Consider the following 20,968-nt stretch of genomic DNA (forward strand, 5'->3'; position numbering starts at 1 on the left):
AGCAATGGTTTGTCTAGCAAGTACAACCTTTTCAGTTTATTTAGATTTAAAACAGGACAGAGTTACTAAAGACTGTGGTTGCCCAAAGAGCAAGAGTGCCATTTCACACTGGTAGAGGCAATAAGGTCACACAGATACTGGCCTGCAGTATGCCAGTATCAGGTATAATTTAGCTTATAATTTCTGAAAAGCCCAGCCTCTAAACACACAAGCTTCTTTCTTTCCCACCATCTCTCAAATACAAAGCAGAAGTTATGGCCTGACCTGGGCTGTGATCTGAATGCCATCTATATTAAAGATGTAGAACAAGATTTGAGGCTGGAGGAAATCTTGAATAGAAATTATTTCATCTCTGCTTCACTTCAGTAACAGAATTGATACAAAAATGGGGAGAAAGAAGCAGCTTTTAGGAAATTCAATTTCTTGTCCTATATGTCAAATTAAACTATCAGAACACAGTACAAGCAACAAAAGTTAACCATACAAAGTCAGAGACCAGAATCTCCTTTTACAGTTGCATTTTGCTATATGTGCTCAGGAAGCTCAGTTCAAAGACTGCAAAGTAGAAGCCTCTGATGCCACCAGAGTCCAAATTGTTAAATGGAATGCTATGGCTGTACCTTGAGGGAACCTAAAGTATGATCATAGTTTCATTTCAACCAGGCCTGAAATTAAGTCCTAATGAGACAGTAAGTGGGCAAAGGCTAACATGGGTTCCTGAAAGGAGGAAGAGTCATAAGTAGAATTTTGATCAGATTTCTCTCTGCTGAATTTCCCCCCTGAAATTCTTGTTAGAACCCAGTAAATATTGGCAAATCCTGGTCCAATCTTGGTCTGCCAGGCTGTTTTCCCCAAGCTATGCCAACCTGCCCAACAAGTTAGTTGACTATAGCCCATAGTATTTAAGAGACTTAAAAATTGAAATGGGTGGCTGGCCAGAAATGTCCATAGCCACAGGGTGGGGGTGGGGAGAGAAGAGAAAAGAAAAGGAAGGAAAGAAAAATCTCATACTGACTTACAGAATCATTTGCAAGATTTGGTGATACTGCAGAACACTAGGGGAATGATGTCACTACTTTATTTAACAAAGCATACATACCACTTGATTGCAGCAAAACTTCTAAGCACTTTACAAGAAGCCTAGCAAGTGGTATATACATTTCATTAAATACAATAATAAATTCTGCAACCAGAAAATGTAAATTAAGAAAATGTTGCATTACTCATTATGCATAAAAGTTCTAGTTCATATCTTTTTTCTTTCATACTTTGGAATGCTGTGCAATGCACATGAAATTTACTTACTGTAGTCAACACTGTTAGCATCCTACCTTCCTGTCCTCCAGTCAACTGACTTTGCCAGAGAAGGAAAAGTAAGTCTGTAAAGCTTCTTATGCTTCATCAGCAGAGCACAACTAAAGTGTTATGGGTGGCAGAAGTGGTCTGGAGTTCTCATTGTGTGGAACAAAACAAGTTCATGCATATACAGGAAGACTTGATGCATAAGCAATCTATCTGCCACCTTTAGAATGTCATGGGTCTCTGCTCTACGCTGCAGTAACTGAGGGAGATTTATTTATTTTTTAATTCTTGAGTTGCCACTGGGTAACATTATAGTATCTCCAGAATCTAAAGAGTGACTCCTACATGGCTGACACTACCTATAAAAAGGAACCCTGTGCCCAACATAAGGATGGATATAGGGATGGTTCCAACAGGGTCAGGGCTTTTGTTACACTTTTGTGTCCCAACTCACTCACATTTTTTCACTGTACAGAGCCAGTGAAAACACACCAGCAGCTGTTTAAATATTGGAGGTCTAAACTGATTTACATTAATTATTCATCCCAGGCTCATTGAAACCAGATTTCGGGACAAGAACCTTTATAAATGAATTAAATGGGGTTTATAAAAGCAAGACAACCCAATAGGATCATAGCTGCTATGTGCGCACATATGTGCATGCACACGTGCATATGAAGTATAAAGATCTAAAAAAAACACCACACACTACTAGTCTTTGGCACAAGCACAAGTCCACCCTGAGTGGGGAAAAGGACAGGAAGTCCAAGACAGAGAAGAATTCCAACAAAAATGCTTGAAGGCAATTCCATGACTTCCCTGTCCATAAGGCTAATGGTTCTAATATACCCAGGTGGTTGCTTGCTTGAGGCAATGCATTTCAGGGAGACCAGACCTCTCACCTGACACAATCATACTAGCTTTTAGGGTTCAAACCAAATTGCCCACCATGTTTATGAATGCATATCCCTTTCTTAATCTGAAGGCTATTTGAGGAAAAGTCTGTACCCATATGAATCTGCCTGGGTCCTGCTTGTCAATCGGCCATTAAGATCTATTAATTGGTAGGCATCAGGGCCTTTCTGGTAATGGACTCATACTGCATAAGCCTCTCCTGCTTCCTCCCTGTCAATTCTTAATATTATCAACAAAAGGGCAGTCCTACTCGTTGCTTCAAATTCTAACTGTAAAATAAAAGAGAAAACCTTTGCTCTCAGACACTTCAAAGCTTATTACAGTCCTACCACCTCCTCACTTAGAAAGTAATCATTTATGTAGAGGAGAAAGCTGCAGGATGTGGGATTGTGCATGCATGCATCAATGAAGTCCTCAGGCCTCACTCATCTAGGCTAGCTCACTGCTTCCTCGGTTCCCTGTTCAGCCATAAGCAATCTTATCCTGAACACCACTGGCAACATTTCCCTTGTAGCAGCCAGAAAGTAATGAATTTTCAAGTCAGGACTTCAGGTGTGGGAGAGAGGAGGTGCATTTTTATTTTTTGCATTGGTTCAGAGTGGATGGTTGGGCTCTGCTTGGGAAAGAGCATTGATTTGTTTTCAAAAAGATATGTGCTGGGTCTGAAGCCTACTTGGAACCTATGCCTGCTGTTCTAGAAATTCTTAAACTTTAGATTGGGCAGACTAGTGCTTAGATGTGCTCTCTTACATTTCACATATTCCAGGGCTGTTAAATGGGATACAAATCAGATTCCAAGGCACAATCTTAGCCAAACCCAGCCCCCAGAGGGCAGTAGATTAACTTTGTTCCAGATTAGGTTTCCCCCTTTCTTACCATTTAGTACTTTCAAGTCATGCAACCTCCTGTGCTGCTAGTCCCAGCAATGGGTACCCAGGAGCACCACCTTTGAAGATGGAGGTTCCATTCAGTAATCATGTCCAGTAGCAGCTGACAGGGCTATCCTCCAAGAATTTGCTAAAACTCTGTTAAAGCCATTGGGCATCACCACATCTTCCAAATATGACTAATGTGGTAAATAAAATGCTGTGTTTTTAGGGCCATTTTGATGTATTCTCATCTGGGGTGGTTAAAAGAACAGAAAGCATGCTATTGTGCTATTAACTAGTATTTATGCAGCAGCTTAAATAGACTCGAAGAAGAAGAAGAAGAAGAAGAAGAAGAAGAAGAAGAAGAAGAAGAAGAAGTTGTTTTAAAGGGATAAAGTATATTTTTACTTTCGGATGAGGCAAGTGTATTACAGTTAAATCAATCACCGAAGTCTAAAAATATTAAAATTGTGTTGTGAGACTTCTTAATCCCCTATTTGGCATTCCTTAGAGAAAATAATTTTGCCAACTCATCCTTCCAATCTGCTAGCTTTTGGCTGAATACCATTTCCTTTTGGTGATATAACTAACCCAACTGAAGCTAAAGCAACACCATTTTCTGACAGTCTTAATCCAAGATGCCTTTCTAAAGGTCCAGACAAACAAGAGTGAGCATGCAGGTCAGACTCAGGAGCCATTAAGCCAAGAAAAAACAAAGTTACTGTTCTGTCTCCGATCCCCATTGCTCTTGTAGGCGGCTGCTCTGACAAGCAATTCCAGCACCAGTGTTGAGTGGCACCTCTATAAACCCTGTGACAGTTCGGGAGACAAACTCTCTCATCAGTCAGAATGTACCTATCAAGATCACTTACCTTGAGAGCACAGTAGCCCTCGAGAACTGTGTACACAGCTCTGCTCTGCCTGGCTTTGGAGCAGCTGGACCCAGCACCAAAACTGAGTTAATGCTGAACATTCTAGGAGTTCTGAGCAAGAAACAGCCCCACAGAGATATGAGCACAGGACCTTTGCTATGAGTAAAGAGGCCCATTTCACATGCGTAGCAGGCCAGATCTAAACTGCACACATTAGACAGCTCCCCCCTCTCCAATTTCTGAGTTTAAAAATGATTATTTATGCCTTTCTAAAGAACCATGTTTATATAATCTGTTTCCACGGTACTTCTGTATGAGTGGATAAGATATATAGCATGACATAGGTATTACTGAAATTATGAACAGTTTGGGGGGGGGGAATAATAGAGAACACTGACCTACTACCTGGTATAATTCTAGATTAGAGGGTGTGATGAAATTCATTTACAAGCAAAACAGAAGGGCATCAATAGGTATGACAAGCATACCTAGATTAAAATGAATTAATTACGTATCTTATTAATGAAGGTGACTTCAGCATTATTCTCTTGGGTTATAAACACAACATATTTTCCCTCTTCCACTCTTGTGACATATTTTTGCTTCCCCCATCCTCTTTTTGCATGCAATGTATGGGTCTGTTTTTTCAGTCATGATCAAACTAGAATGTTTGGGATGGGAAGATACATGGCCTTTTACTTCCTAAAAATATAATGCCTTCCCACTCGAAGTGGAACCTAGAAGCACTGTTTTGCTAGACATCTGTATGTTTAACAGCACCCATGACTATGATAGTAAGATAAAATCCCATGCCCTTTAAAAACAAATATATATTTTAGATGCCATACAGAGTAAGTGCTCACATGAATGTTCATTGGTAAAGTGTGTAACTACAGCTTCCCTGCCTTCCATTTCAAAAAAAATATTTTTCATGAAAGAATTTGTATTCCATCACTCCAGAACTAAAACCTACATGTTTTTTAAAAGATGTAAGTATTTTCCTCCTGCTGCAAAGCCCTCACTAACACCATTATATTTGTGCTGCGAATAAAATTGGGGCTGCAACAGAAGTGCACTTCCGGAAGCTGGAAGTGACAATAAGGACTAATGAAACATTCCATATTACTGTTATACAATAATAGCTCTACCCGTGTTTCCCACATTTTAAGACACCGTCTTATATTAATTTTACTCAAGAAAATACGCCTATGGCTTATTTTCGGGGGGTGTCTTTTTTAAAAAAATATTATTACTGTAAGTACCCCTCCTTACCGCGGACAGCATTGCTACTGCTGGGTCCCGCTGGCTCAGGGCGCACAGCAAGGAGGACGCCTCTGACCAAAAGTTTAAAGGGGGCGTGTCGGGAAGTTCCATTTGGCAGGGGGGAGTTGGAGGCACAATAGTCTTCCATTGCAGGGCCTTCGTGGTCCCTTCCAATTCCACAATTCTGTGAAACCGGAGGACATCATCGACAATGGTGGCATATGACAAAGGCGACCCTAAGCAAACCAAGCCGAGAACGGATGGCATAGGCAGAAAAGTCCCTCCTCCCCTCCTCCCCCGACGCTGCGGTGGACCTGCTGGCGGTGCTGAGCGGGGGGCCGAGGCCGTAGAGCATGGCTCGCGCAGGTGGCTGGAGCGGGAGCGCAGGGGCTGCCGTGGGGCTGAGCTGCACCATGCAGGCATCGCTGCTGGCGTTGCTGCTGAGGCTGGCGCCGGTGGGGGACATGCCCGTGCCTGTGCCCGCAGCAGTGGCGAGGGTGAGGGTGCTGGCTGGCTCGGCTCGGCGCGCTGCGCTTGGCTGTTGCTGCGCCGCGCGGAGCACCGGATCGAGGATCCGGTCTGCAGAGTTAGCGCCCAGCAACGTCGCACGGAGCATCGCCTCCTCAATCCAGCACGGCGCTGCTGGGCGCTGACTCTGCAGACCGGATCCTCGATCCGGTGCTCCGTGCAGCTCTGAACAGCGCTGACCTGGCAGGCCGCCGGATCAAGGAAGCAGCCTGGAAGCTTCCCTGGGTGGTGGGAAAGAAAGAGGGGAAAGGTGTCAGTGGGGAGAGAAAACGCGTGAGTCCTCTCCCTTTCTTTCCTGCTTAGCCAGCTTGTGGGCAGGCCGAAGCAATTGAGCCGACTATTTATTATTCCAAATTTGCTCACACATGATTACTTTCTACTAAAGTTGCTACTGCTTATAATTTAACTGTGTGTCACTGGTTGTCATTTATGGATACGTTGCTGTGTATTGTTATTGATTTTAAATTGTAAGCCACCAAGAGGGCTCTTTTTGAGTAAAACTGACAGGATATAAATCTAAAATATAAATAAGTAACAAATGAAATAATGACCTGCCAGAAGAACCTCTAGCAATCCTCTAGTGCAGAGCAGAAGAGCTAATCTGCTTATGGCATGCATATCTTTGCTGTCCTGCACCTACGATGGACGTCTTTAGTGTTGGTCTCTAATGTGCTCAAGGTGCACAAGGGCACAACACTTGATTCTTCAATATAAAAAATCTCTGAAAACCGAATTATGCTCTGCCTCTCACTTGGTGCACAGGCCTATCCAAGGCTGTAATGGCCAGAAATCAGATGAGTGTTTACAGCGCTTGTGGGTAGTATAGAGAGATTTGGTAAAAAATACAGTCTCTAGTTAAAGACTAAAAAAATAGCAGGTTTTGTTAATTACTTGTCCCACAACATCTACCAACCTCTGGCTGAGCTCATTCACCTGCTTTGCCTAAAGTGTTGCTTGCTCCTTCCTGGATGAGGAATAACTCTCCCCCAACCCAAAAAGCAGCAATAAAAGTGTTTTAATCCTGCCAGGCCTCACACACATTTCCTGGGAACAGCTCTTGGCAGTGTTTGTTTCCTCAGCTGCCGAAACATCCCCAAACTAGCATCAAGAGAGCATAGTGGCACGGATGTAGCTTTCCTTTAAAAATGGCTTGGGGAAAAGCAAACTGCCTCGACTCTTTTAAAAGGAAAGGGTAAAAGGAAAGGATCACTGTAGTCAACCTTTGATGGCTAATGTTTGTTGGAATTAGTTATTAAATTGCATTGTTCTATTACCCTGTTGCACTATAAACGATCAGGTAAAGATGAATTGGATTAGTAATGTTCATGACTCCAGGTTGATGGAAAAATAACCTGACCACAGAAAAATACAAAGTCTGGTTTTCATTGGCTGCTATGAAATAACTTAATCAGGATCATGGGATTTATAAAATACACACACAGGTCTTCAGTGTTTGAGGCCATGCATGTGGATCATTGTAGTAGAGCTGCCACTCTAAAGTCATCTTTCACGCTGTAAGAAAACAGAGCCTAGGCTGCAAGTCTGCATCCCAACTGCTTGTAGTCATCTTTACTAACACACCAAGGAGGAGACTTTAAGAGGGGGCTGTATAATTTTATGGCCATTAATATTTTGTGGTACTGCTGCATGCCAAGGTGAAAGTCATCAAGCCTGTGCCTCAGGGGGCAAGTAGGTTGCCTGCAAAATGATTTTTCCTCCTGTAAACAGCACCTCAGAACTTGGCTGAGAGCACAACACAAGTTCCCCTTTGTGCCTCCATCACACAGTGGATACAGCTGGAAAGAGGATCCCATACCCAAGCTGCTATGGCAATTCCTCCAGTTCTGTGCCAGCCTAATGTTCAGCAGGAGGCGTGCATGCATTTCATAGCTGCCAAGTTTTCCCTTTTCTCGCGAGGAAGCCTATTCAGCATAAGGGAATTTCCCTTAAAAAAAGGGAGAACTTGGCAGCTATGGCATTTGTGTGCTTGTATGTGGAAGGCTGCCATACAAAGGGAAATTTGCAAGCAGAGGCTTAGCAATCATTGGTGTAATTTCCATGAAGGTAGCTCAGGGGAATTTTTGTTCATGTAAGGAGCGAGGGAAAACAAAAAAGGAAAGAGGGGAATTAAAGTAATCTTGAATCACTAAACAGGTTCACATCACTGGATCAATAAGCACCACTGACAGGGATCACAGTCACATTGCAATTCTGCCAATAAGAGAGGAAGGCGGAAAAGCTGAGGGGACGACTTTTCTAAAGCAGCAGAGCATGAAGTAGTCAAGTTTGGTAAGCAATCCAGAGCAATGTCCCCATTTAAAGGCACTAGTGGAAGCAGCATGCCTTGCTGTCCACTGATTTAAATAACAATGCACTCAAACTTGATAGAAAAGAGTCGTGGGATAGCATAACAAGGCCTGTATTTTATAAGCCAAACCTGCATGCTCACTGCAAACTAATTTTTCATATAGGCCAGGAAGACGGAAGAAAATCAGTGTTAATTTAATCAATTGATCAGGCTATTGATTACAAAACTGGTGCTGCTAGTTAGCCATCTGCAGTAATTCTGCCTGCTTTTGAGGGCACAGCATACATAATCGATTTCTTCACCTGCTACACCAAAATAAAAACAGGAATGCACTTTCCAAGGAAGGAGGGGGGTGAAGCAGGATGGTATCAACCCTGTGGTCCAAAGAGAGGAAGCAAGTCACTAAACACATGTAGCCAGAAAACAGGGGCAGCACAGTGTCTTGCAAGTTTCAAACTGAAATTAGTTACAGATGCAGTCACGGTGTCTTGTGTAAACGCTATCGATTGGGAAGCTGACAGTCTTAGGAGCCTCAATGCTAGGACAATCAATCCGGCAGCAGTGTCACCTGCCACTTTACTGAATAGTTGACAATGCAATTATCCAGTGTGGAGGCAGGGAGTTGGCGTGTGTCAAACGCAGTTAACCACTTTCTGGGCACTACTCGATAATGCGTTTCACCGCTTGGTGCAAGAGACGACATGCAAAGACAATAAGCAGTTTAAAGTCATTGAAAAACCACACTTCCCCTCTTTGGTGGTGGTGGAGGTGTAGGAAGGAGGAGTAAGAGAAGAGCCCCACTTCCCCAACTTAACAACTGTATTTTAAAATGCTATTAAAATTGCGTCAATCAATACCTTGACAGTTGAGGCTGAAGGGCAACCCCAAAGCTCACAGGAGAAGCTGTATTCAAGGCAGATGGCTTTGCAGGGGGAGGAGAGGGGATGAGGAGAAAAAAAAAACCGACAGACTGGAACCTTCATACCAAGCATGGGGGTGCACACACACACAAAATATTGTTTCAGGAATGCTGTGAGAACCAAGAGTAGATGAGCTCACGCCTGCTAGTCCGACAGCCAAGAAAATGTACATTAAAATGTATGTTCTCAACTTGGAACCTACTCAGTTTCCAGCATGGAGTACTTTCAAGTGTCACCCCATTACCGTAGATTCCTCCTGCCAATTTAGTGCACCTAACAATCAAATTTTGTCCCCCGACAGCCGATTAATCTCTTCCTCCCCTGTTGCTGTGCGTGAGGGCTATGCTATGAAGGAAATGGTTTACTCAATTGCTGCATGTGCATAAACTGAGAACAGATACTAAGATTCTCCTTAAACTCTTTCAAGTTTCAATAACCTTGCATGCAACAGATAAAGCATCAGTTATTCCCTTTATTTAAACTGCACTGTCTAATGAAATAGTGCTGCCACAAGTTGTCAAGCAATAGGCACCAGAATTGTTTTCATGCAATACTTACCCTACTTTTTTAAGGTTACAGGAGAGCAGTGAACTCTAGTTTAAGCTTCCTGAATATTTAATTGAAGCCTGTCAATCTGTAACTTGAACTTATTCCCATTTATTCATCCCGTGAGGCCATTATAAATACATTGCTATTATTCCTCACCCCACCTCAAAAAATACCACTTGGGCAACCCTGTTTATAAGCAAAATGGACTCACCTAAAAATAAGGTAGTAGTTTCTACATGGGAATTTTCCTAGGTATACAGAAGTATAGTAGTTTCTAAATTAATTGAAAAAGAAAAACTGGGGTGTGTGTGTGTGTGGGGGGGTCAGCACAACAAGGGCCCGTGAACATTTAGGACCAATGAAGTTGAGTGTGTCAATTGAAATAAAATAAAATAAAAGGAACGCTGCTTAGTAGCTTATATTATCAGGGAAGAAAAATTGAGGCACTACACAATAACTTTTTTTCCAAGTATACCATCTCCTTCTCCAAAAACCTTCCTCCCCAAGACAGATAGGAAGAAATGGTACATAGTTTGGCCCAAGCCCTTCAGGATTAAATAGCATAGTGGGGACGGTTTTAGGCAAGTAGAGAAAAAAGTGTGCACTCCCACACTCAGAAAGTATTACACGCTTTTGCCCTAGTCTGCCTCTGAACAGGAATATTCTTCTTAGGGGACAGGGATACATTACAACACATTAATGCTGCACATCTCTGTCATTTTCATTTCAGATTCCCTATGCTTGTGTTATAGTCAGACAATAAGAACTCAAATGTAAGTTTTAACGCTGTGTTGTATTCTGCCATGTTCATGAGGAAATGAGACTTCAAATATGTCATCTACGCTTTCAAAACTCCAGAAATTTGAATGGAAATGAGCAGGCATTCAGGAAATACACACTGAACAGCCCAGGGGTAGGCAATCTAAGGCCCATGGGCCAGATGCGGCCCAATTGCCTTCTCAATGCGGCCCACGGACAGTGCAGGAATCGGCGTGTTTTTACATGAGTAGAATGTGTCCTTTTATTTAAAATGCATCTCTGGGTTATTTGTGGGGCCTGCCTGGTATTTTAACATGAGTAGAATGTGTGCTTTTATTTAAAATGCATCTCTGGGTTGTGGGGCATAGGAATTTGTTTATTCCCCTCCCCCAAAAAATATAGTCCGGCCCACCACATGATCTGAGGGATGGTGGACCGGCCTACAGCTGAAAAAGGTTGCTGACCCCTGGAATAGCCTTCTGGGGTGACAAAAGCAAACAAGTGCATCTTTAAAATCTCTCAGGTTAAAAAAAAACTTTCTGCGCAGAAAGACAGCAAGTTGCTGAAGTAGAAAAACTTTCAATTATATCTTTCTATTATGACTTCTAAAGTGGTACAGAGCATGAAGGCTACAGCAATTTTTTCTGCCACTGTGCTATTACCAAAAAAGGCCCAAGGTACACCAGAACTTTAGCAACTTACCAATTTATTGTGGAAAAAACTTATAGAGGATACTTCATTATGATTGTTATTATTATTAACTGAATTTAATTCTAAGGTTGGGTGGTTCATCAGGCAACCAGATATCTTCCACTGTGTGTGTGAATGAGCATACCACAAATCCTTAAATCATATTTCATTAAACACCTCAAATACTTAACTTTTCAAATACTTAAATTTTCCCACTTGGTAGACTGGAAACTAGAGGAGTCCACTAATGCTCATCCTGCCTCCTCTTAGGTAACAGAAAGGTAGACCATGCCAATACAGGGTTTGCTTAACTGTTAGGCATCTATGAGGAACTAATAATTAATATCCCAAATGAGAATAAAACTCTGCACTGAAAAGTTAAGGACCTGGTTCCTGAGTTCTGGTTCAGACTATTACCCAATCCTACCGGTAACCATGCCTACTCTGAAGAAAATCCTACTGAATTCAGTGGGCCATACTCCCAGAAAAGTGGGGTTAGGATTCAGCTTTAGACAATGCATATGACTTACATAACAATTGCATGGGATTCCTCAGTTAGGGAATGGCAAGGCTCTTAGGAAATACAATGGCTCTTTTCTTTGTCTTTCTCTTTCGATAGCACGGAAGCACCAAACATATTACATCTCCATCTTTTGGATTGTGTCAGTTTTACTTATCTTATTCATGGTGCCATTCTGAAAGAAACTACAATTTGAATTTATTTCCAAAGTTTGTTTTGTTCCAAAAAAAAGCTCTCTGCTAAATCTTGAGAAATCTACAACTTTTAAGTCACTACTGCTCAACGGAGGGAAAAGGGTTCTAAATTCTGCTTCAGAAATCCTGTAATGATTGCACGAAGTAAATTCATTCAGGTATTTCAATTTAATTTATCTTCTGCAGAGAGATACATTTCCTTGGTGCAGTATTTTACATGTCAGTGCAGTATTCACAAAAAGCTTACAACAGGAATCCACATCACACAAGGAAAACTGTTGCAGGCCAGCTCAAGACAAGCAAGACTAGTTAGCTATGTGACAGGCACCTTGTAATAGTGAACATGCTGCTTAGTGTATGAATGAGAGAGACATGCACATATGAACAAATACATACTACAGTTTGTATCATAAGGGAGTTTCATTCTATGGCATTTCATCTTTATCCAAGCAAAGAAAGAAAACAAAGTACTAGGTACGCACATTTGTGCAGCAGCAGAAGGGCTAGAAAAGATCTGTAAGGGCTAACAAGAGCAGAAATAACGAGCATTCCTTTAGTTGTCTTTACTGGTTCTTGTTCAACTGTTCAAGACACATAGTGTACTTGTTTCTCAACTGATAAATTAAAAAACAAATTAAAATGATTTTTTAAATAAAAAAACAGCATTAAACTATGGAAGCAGACAGTCCGGGTTTTTTTTTTAATTTGTGGGATAAGGCAAAAGAGAGCATGTTACCAAGGAGCAATTTCTGAAACAGATTTTCAAAACTGGGAGAAGGAGAGAGACATTAAGGATGTCACAGATATGAAATTCGAAAGCTGCTCCACTGACAGCTCTCCTTCCTTCTGCCAAGTCCATTCAAATCCATGGATAACAAATATTAGTTACAGATTCATTCATCCAAGGATCTGTACACACAGATACCTTTTATTTCCTGGTCAGTCCTCTGGGAAATCTCATTGTCTAATGCCACTGCCAGCTCTCTTTGATATGACCTTAAATGCAACTTTAACTCAACAAACTGGATGATGGAAATCAGGCACACGCCTGTTAGCTTTGCAGGCGCTCTCAAAGAAAAGCATCTTCCTATTTGTGCTCCAGAGCGGGGGGAAACAAGAAAATGTAGCTAGTAATTTCAAAAGAAAGTAGGCGGGATGTCACCCTTTGTATAGTTTAAGATTCCTAGCAGAACAACTGTATGACATCCACATTTTGCTAGAGGGAGATTATTTCAAAATGATTAGAAAACAAAACAGCTTGAGTAAGATGAGACTATGCAATTTCCATATGTCAAGTGCAGGATTTCCATGAATGTTCATATTATAAAACTATTACGTAGCATAATTGTATTCCCCCCCCCCTACTGTAGGCACAGACATGTGCCACTCCTAGATACCTACTTCGCATGCTTCTGGATTCTACACACATAAAAGAACAGTCACGATTGTTGTTGGTTGTGGTGCCACTTCTGCAGTTTATTTTGCAAAAAGTCTGCTGTGACATCAGTGCTCGGAGCAAAAAGCATTTGAAGTTAAAGGGAGAAACAGGCTGTAAGCCAAGAGTGGGATGACAGCCATCTGCAGGAAATGCCAAGCAATTCATCTGACTCTTCAAATAGTCATAACAAGTGTAGGTGACAATACCATCTATTAAATACTTTGCTCTGGCACAGAAGTTAGGCTCCTGAGCCAGTCCTTCAATCTCCAAATTAAGAAAAGGTCTACTAGATAAGGTCACGGGTTTATTCAGTATCCTGCTTCCCACAGAGGCCAGCCAGATGCCCCCATGAAGCTAAACAGTAAGATATGACCTCCCTACATTGTTGGCCCCAGTATCTGGTACTCCAAAGGATCCTGCCTCTGGCTATGAAGGCTCAATTTAGGAGCCTCCCAGCTGGTTAGTAATCTTTTGACAAAGAAACCTGGAACACCAAGAAGATGGGGTTTCTCATTTAGTAGGAACACCAGCACCTTTGAATTGCTTATAAGTGAAAGACCTTCCAAATTCAGAACATACCACACAGTTCCTCATAGGAGCGTTTCTAGTAATCACTCTTCTAGGAAGCCTTGCATACTGTCTTTCAGTCATTAGGGCTTTGCCTCTGTGTATTATTTTCAAGGCAACTGAAATCCCCAAGAGTGTCAGGTGAATAGACAGCTGGCCAGTTGTTGCTTTCCTTGACAAGGTGGTGCAGTGCAGGAAGGGCAAGGAGAGGCAACTTGACTACATTCTTCAAACCCTTCATATCTAGAGAGGACAGCAATCTTGGCTCTATCAGACAGTACAGCTCAGAGTTTAAATGGGACTTGCGCTCACTTGCTTTTCCTGTCTCTGCCTCTCTCTCTCTTTGAAGTTGCCTGGACAGCTTCCTCAAGCTGGCGTTATCACTCCCTCTAACCACTCTTGGCAGGCAATCTAATTCCCCCTGAAAAGGTCACCGCCATTTTAACTGCCTTTCAATCACATTAGGAGTGCTGCTGCTCGTGCCCGCATAGCTGTGCCTGCAGCTCTCCTGGCTGAGGTGCGATCGATAAACTGACATACCGCTCCCCCCCCTCCGCCCAACTCCCCCTTTCCCAATGGCTCCCTCACTGTGCAGTTGAGATCTTAAACCCCCCCCCCCCAACACCAACTCACCTCCTTTGGCTAAAGGAATGACACAATATGCTGATTGACCAAAAAATCTCCTAAAAGTGATACAACATAGGGGGAAGAGATAACCTATCATGCTTTAATCTACTTAGTCCATTTGCTCCAGCAAAGGGGGAGGGGACTTGGGCTCTCTTCCTAGATACACAGAGGCAGCAACATCCTGGGGACCAGCCAGCTCAGACTCCTTTGAAGCAAGGTTCCTACAAAGAGCAAGCCTGCCTCCAGCTCCTCTCCATGCAATCATTACTGTTATCTCTCTTGCATTCACCCTTTTTTCCTCACAGTTACCACTGCCGTGTTTTCTCCATCGATCCTCGTGTAAGACACTGTTTTAAGTCCGCTAGCCTTTTGACTGGGCTAAGCCGTTTAAGAGATGACAGCAGCCTCTATCAGCACAAAGCCAATATGATTCTTTTCGGATAAAGCACTTTTTTCTCACCCGCTCTTCCTCCCTCCCACTCACAAATAACAGACGCGCACACAAAATTGCTAAGCTTTCAAAGAAAAAATGGCATCCCCCCCCCAACTTCTCTCTACAATTCTTTAAAGGGATAACCTTGCAATGTAAACAGCTAGAGTAAATGAGTAGCTGTTCTTTAGAACAACTGAGGAATTGCTACAAATGCAGGGAATTTTAAAGGGGGGAAAAGTGAGAAGAAACCCAATGCCTCCCACATTTCAGCAAGTAGGATGCAGGCTGGAGCATTAGACACAGTTCGCAGGAACAATTCTTCATAAAATTCAGTAGATATAAATTCAGGCCCCACTGACTGGGGAGTCTCCAACAAAACTTTACGATGTTGCAAGGTAAGTCTGAATTCTCCAACCTGGGCACAGTTTGCTGCTGTACTATGCCTAACATTCCCAGGTTTCAGCATCCAGATATCAAAACTGCAGGTAAAGCACTAGTTGAACCAACCAATGTCCCCCCCCTTTTTTAATCAAATGTTATTATTTAAATAATATTTTTTTTAATATCAGGCTCAGTGTGCCCCTTAAAAACAGTTTAAAATTACCTCTTAAATTATATATTCTCTTAACACTGAATTCATAACCTTTATTGAGGGACTCAATTAAGTTTACCCTTCTATGTAAAATAGTAATAATAGAGATTGCCAAACAAAATGAGCACTTAGGGTGGTTTTCAACTACCATGCCCCATCAATGCAACTTGTGCAACAGGACATTCCCCTCTTTCCTAAATCTGCTCCAGAGGGTGGGGGGAACCCATAGAATAAATTTAGGGTGTGTTCAGGGGGAGAAGGTTCTTTTGTGCAAGGAGAAAGTCTTGTGCTGATTGAATGAGAGACATAGTACTATGTTGGATTCCACTTTTACTTCCTCTATGTAGTGGTGACATGCTGTTCTGTGAATAACCTACAAACCCACTAAAAAAATAAAATGCACCTAGTGGTCAAAAATAGTTGGTAGCCACTAGGCTAATGGAAGTTGGAGTCCAAAAATATCTGATGACCACCAGGGTTGGGGAATGCTGCCCTAAAGTATCACCCACAAAGAGGGTGTTGCTGTACCTCTGCTGAATCAATCACCCCTTCCTGATAGTCAGCAGAATTATCTGCCCTCAGAAGTAGCTGCCCAGACTAACATAGGCGAATCTGGGTGTAGGTAATTTTCACACACTGTAAAGACAAATCTTTCAGAAAGCAAGAATGAAATCTACTACTAAGTTAAATTGGGGTGTTTGTGTGCCTCACCTATAAGAAATAGGGAAACACTAATCCAGGCATAGGCAAACTCGGCCCTCCAGATGTTTTGGGACTACAACTCCCATCATCCCTAGCTAACAGGACCAGTGGTCAGGGATGATGGAAATTGCAGTCTCAAAACATCTGCAGGGCCAAGTTTGCCTATGCCTGCACTAATCTAAATTCAGGGGGGAAACACATCAAGCTAACCGATTACTACAAACAGCTGTATCATATTTCTTACCTTATTGAAAGCAGAAACTGGTAAAGTGTATGGATTGTACTACCAACTGCCCTGTTTCTTAGGTCTAAGCTCTGTTCTCACAGCCCATCTAGCTCTATCAGGCCTCTTGTATCCCCACTCTTTCTCTCTCTCTCAATGGTCATGTTAGGATGCAATGATGGCCATAAACCACAGTTAAACAAATTATTATGAGCATGAGTTGCATGCTCATACACACAAATCAAGCACTTCCCACTTCATTCCTCCCTTCCAGCTGCATGGAAACAAACCAAGAAGCATCTGAATCAGCAGCTGAACCAAAACCTGAACCAGTGCTCAGGGTTGCTTTATCTCAAATAAACTATAATCAAGAAAAAAAACTACCCTTGGCTTCCTGGTGGTGGTTTGTTTATGAGAAACAAGCCAAAAGAGCTGGTTTGGACATGACGCTAAGCCAGCAGTTCTGCAAGTTGTTTCCCAGCTTTGAGAAGAGAGGACCACAGCAGGGAGTGCTTGAACTGCATGCACAAACACACATCTATGAACATACTAATTCATGCATCTATACATGGAGGTCTTGCTATCTGAACACAATGGGTCCCCAGGAAATCATTCATTGGGCAAGCAACCACACAATGCGCTGATGATTTCCATTATTTCCTATGGGAACATTTCAAATCTGTGAATTGTCTAATCTCCCTCTCTCCCTGGTTTCCACCCCAAACTGCTGTGCAGCAAGGTTTGGGTGTAATTTTTTGTGTTCAGATGACTGAAATTTTAGATGGCAAGCCTTCCGATAGCAGGACCTATGTGCACTTTATGGCCAAGTGTTGCATCCAAACATGGTCAATATATGTGAACTCTCATGTTAAAGGTGAATTAGGCCTTAAAGGCTACAAAAGTTATATAAAGTGTGGAATTACACTTTTCAAATATATCCACTATGGAATACCTTATTCAATCATTTTTAGCATCATCTTCTAACAATACAAATAATCCTGTCTCTACTTAACCTATCACAATGAGACAATAGCTTAGAAACATCATGTGGTAAAAACAAGCCAATAGATTGATCAAGAAAACACTCCAGGGAATATGTGGACAGTAGATTTTGCTTCTTTACACATATCTAAATGGCTTCCATTGCTCCTTAATTGACAAAGCCAACAAGCAAAATGATGATCCCTATCAAATGGCTGAGAAACTAATCCAAAATATTTCAGGAAAGGGTACAAAACAGCAGTGAAAATGGTTGAGGAGTGTCCATATTTCCACTTCAAAAACAACAGGGGTAATTTACATTAGCTGCCTATGTTTTCCATGCTAAGACTGTGCACAAAAGTGCAGACTGCTCAACATTCCTGGTTACGTAGGAACTTAACTGCTTCTGGCTCCCAGACCTCGGGGCACATAGGAAGACCAATTCCATAGGCTTAGCCAGGGTCTGAAAAGTTTAACACATTCCTGCAGCAGTCAATCAGCTGAATGCGAATTATGAATAAAATCTGTGGGTGCAAGCAGGCCTGGCTCTAGGTAAGGTCCCGGTGGCACGGGCCGGCAGGGGGGGGGGGCGCTCGCGGCAAAGCCGTGTGGAAGCCGTGCTGCGCGCTGCACGGGCGCCGGAGCGATCTCCGTGCCTCAGCACCAGGGCGCCCGACCTGCTTGAGACGGCCCTGGGTGCAAGGAAACCATGAGACAGCAAAAAATTATTTGTCTACTGCAATTTAGTAGACAGAATATATTGGTAGCTAAGAGAATATACTTTCCCCATATGGCTGAACTCCTGAATATCTGTCATGGTGCTGCTTACCTCTCAGGTCACATTTATCTATTTTTTTGTACAGATTTATCCATAGACTAAAGTGTGAAGGAAAAGAGGAAAGAAAGAGAATCATTTATAAGCCCTACCGTGTTTCTCCGAAAATAAGCCATACCCCGAAAATAAGACATCCCCTGAAAATAAGCCACCGTGGTTTTTTTGAGGAAAAATAAATATAAGACGGTGTCTTATTTTTGGAGAAACACGGTAGTAACTCATGCATCTTTTAAGCCTGATTTCCTTTCCCAGTGGGATTTTCCTTGGGATATTTTAAATTAGAACCCAGGGCAATCTATGAAAATACAAGAGGATGCCAACTATTATTTCGATGAGGCAATGTACTAGATTCCCTGGTCAAAGAAGGGTGGGTCACTGTTTCTACAGAATCACAATGTTCACACCAGACAGTTTAGTCAATCCTGACACAGAGCAAAAGGCTGAATGTAAGAAAGGAGTCAGGTGCACAGCTAAAATTACATTCACCAATAAAACTCACAAAGGTCACATTTTGCCATAACTCATTCTCTCTTTTGCAGCCGATTTTCCTGTCACAGGGGAAGGAATAGAAGGAGGAAAAATAAGATGTGTTTGTCTGGGAGCCCTGAGGGCTGCAGTGCTGGAGGTGTATGGCAGGTTGCTGAATTCTCATTTATCAGCCTTAAAAAAGATGGAGTGATAAATGCATAACCGGCCCTTTAATATTTTATGCAGGTGCTAAAGTGACTTAGCTGTCAACTTCCATACATCACCAGCGGCTGATAAACCAGCTTTCGTCACTCCAGACTGGGGCCTTTTACAATTTCATTCTCCACTTCCATTTTTTAAAAATATGCACAATATTGCTGAAACTGATTGGCCTGTAGCTGCTCCTGTTGTCTCCCAACTTTGGGCCACATTCCCTCCTCAAAGGCTAATTTAAGCAGGGTTTTACTCATAACTACTACTATTTTATGCTGTTTTCATAGCCATAGGAAAATAAACATTGGTACTGGCAGAAGTGCAACTTCCCACCTACACTGAGAAGCAAGCACCTGGCCTGTTACAGAGTTTAAAGAACATTCAATGTTCCCTTAAGCAATCTCTAACAGTTAAGAATTACAAAGGGAACTTTACAAAAGCAACTTTACTATCTTGATCTTGTAAGGTATGATTGCTTTTTGTGAATGCATTTTCTGGCAGGAAACAAATAACATAAATTTCTGTTAATGTTAATACCACAGATCATTACTATGATGAAAGCCAACTCTCTGGATGAATTTACATCCATGTTCCTTTAGAGTCACACATGCATGATGAGCTACTTCAACTGTCATCAGCATCCACATGTTGTCATTTTGAAGATATTATGTCTGTCACGGGAATAACTTTTTGGGGTATACTTGCATGAACAAAAACTGCTGAGGGAAAGAGCCTTTAGCCTGGGCTACAGTTTGGAGGGCAATAGCTCCAATATTAACAATCTGTTTGTTCTGGGGATGATAGGGCACTGTTCAGTCAGCAGCACATCTCAGCAATCCCCACAATGCCCCTCTTACCTCTGAATCCCCCTTCCAGGAGAGTAGTGGCACGTATCCTCTTCTGCCCGCACCATTCATATTCTTCAAAGCGATTACCATTTTCATTTTCAATGTCCACTGCATCATCCTCCATCATGCATGAGCCTTCCCTCTATTAAGTGAAAAGAATAAAGCACCAAGCATCATTTCAGTGTCCTGGGTTAAAAACTGTGCTAGTAGGTAGTATTCCTGCCAATGCATGCTGTATAGACAAAGCTGAATCGTGGACAAAGTGGCAATCAGATGTCGACACAGGGTACTGGCAAAAGCTAACGAAGCAGGAAAAAGAATGTCATCCACATTCATTGCTGCTTATTGAGTGCTCGCTTTATGTTACTGGCTCCCCCAAGGTAGTGTGGTGAGTATCCTATTTAACCATAGGGACAGAGGCTGTGACATTATTGCCCAAGGCCAAATAGTGAATTCATGGCCAAATTTGAATTCAAGACTTCCCAATTCAGTTTCTGATGAAAACTATAGTTCCTTGCAATGAAAGGAATGAAGTTCTTTCACACATATAATCTTTGCTACTGTGTGGAAATTATGCCTCAAATTTAGAAACTATTTGGACTAGGCAAAACTAGAGAGATAGATAAGGCAGAAAAGTGGAGCTGGAGCTGCAACTCTTCTAGGAGCAAAAGGGCAACACTCTACATCAGGCATCCCCAAACTTCAGCCCTCCAGATGTTTTGGACTACAATTCCCATCATCCCTGACCACTGGTCCTGTTAGCTAGGGATCATAGGAGTTGTAGGCCAAAACATCTGGAGGGCCGCAGTTTGGGGATGCCTGCTCTACATCAAGCTTGAGGATCACTGTTGCTATTGGATAACTCTTTAGCACAGCCTGCAGTGTACAAAGGTGCTGCCACAAAAATACTATTTATTCATATAGCACTGGCAGCAATACATAAAGACACCGAACAATATGGCCAATAGGAGAGAACCTCAAGGGATGCTCCATTTCAAGGGCAATGCTTAATCATCTTATCGCCAGTTTTACTCCAACCTTGAAAATATGGTTCATATCACCGTTAGGCAACTCCGGTTATGCCAACAATGTATGTTAACTGAAAAACAGAAGTCCACAATCAGCTGTATCAGAGGCTACTATAAAAGCCACCATGACCAGAATGATAGGTTGATGGAGGTTAGCCTGACTAGTGTCAGCTATCCTGCTGGGAGATCAGAACCTAAGTGAAATCAGCTCAGAACGTTAATACTGTGCAGTTGTACTACCGGAGTCCCCCAACCCCACACTAATAAAATTAATACTTCCTTCAAAAATCAGAACAGAAGAAGAAGCCTGCTGGATTAGACCAA

At 42.2% G+C, this 20,968-nt stretch overlaps 1 protein-coding gene across 6 annotated transcripts in view; it reads right to left on the minus strand.

Moving 5' to 3' along the window:
• The window catches only part of RNF220 (ring finger protein 220), a 304,666-nt gene that overhangs the window by 43,136 nt on the left and 240,562 nt on the right, over positions 1-20,968 (minus strand). For 5 of the 6 annotated variants that reach the window (XM_035121690.3, XM_035121686.3, XM_088673295.1 and 2 more), the window contains one exon: positions 19,626-19,758. In XM_035121690.3, the coding sequence (XP_034977581.1) occupies positions 19,626-19,758 (133 nt within the window). Of the gene's footprint in view, positions 1-3,958; positions 4,061-19,625; positions 19,759-20,968 lie in introns of all 6 variants that reach the window. The other variant, XM_088673296.1, reaches the window with a different exon arrangement.

Source organism: Zootoca vivipara, chromosome 7, assembly GCF_965207765.1.
Source record: "Zootoca vivipara chromosome 7, rZooViv2.hap1.1, whole genome shotgun sequence".
NCBI lineage: Eukaryota > Metazoa > Chordata > Lepidosauria > Squamata > Lacertidae > Zootoca > Zootoca vivipara.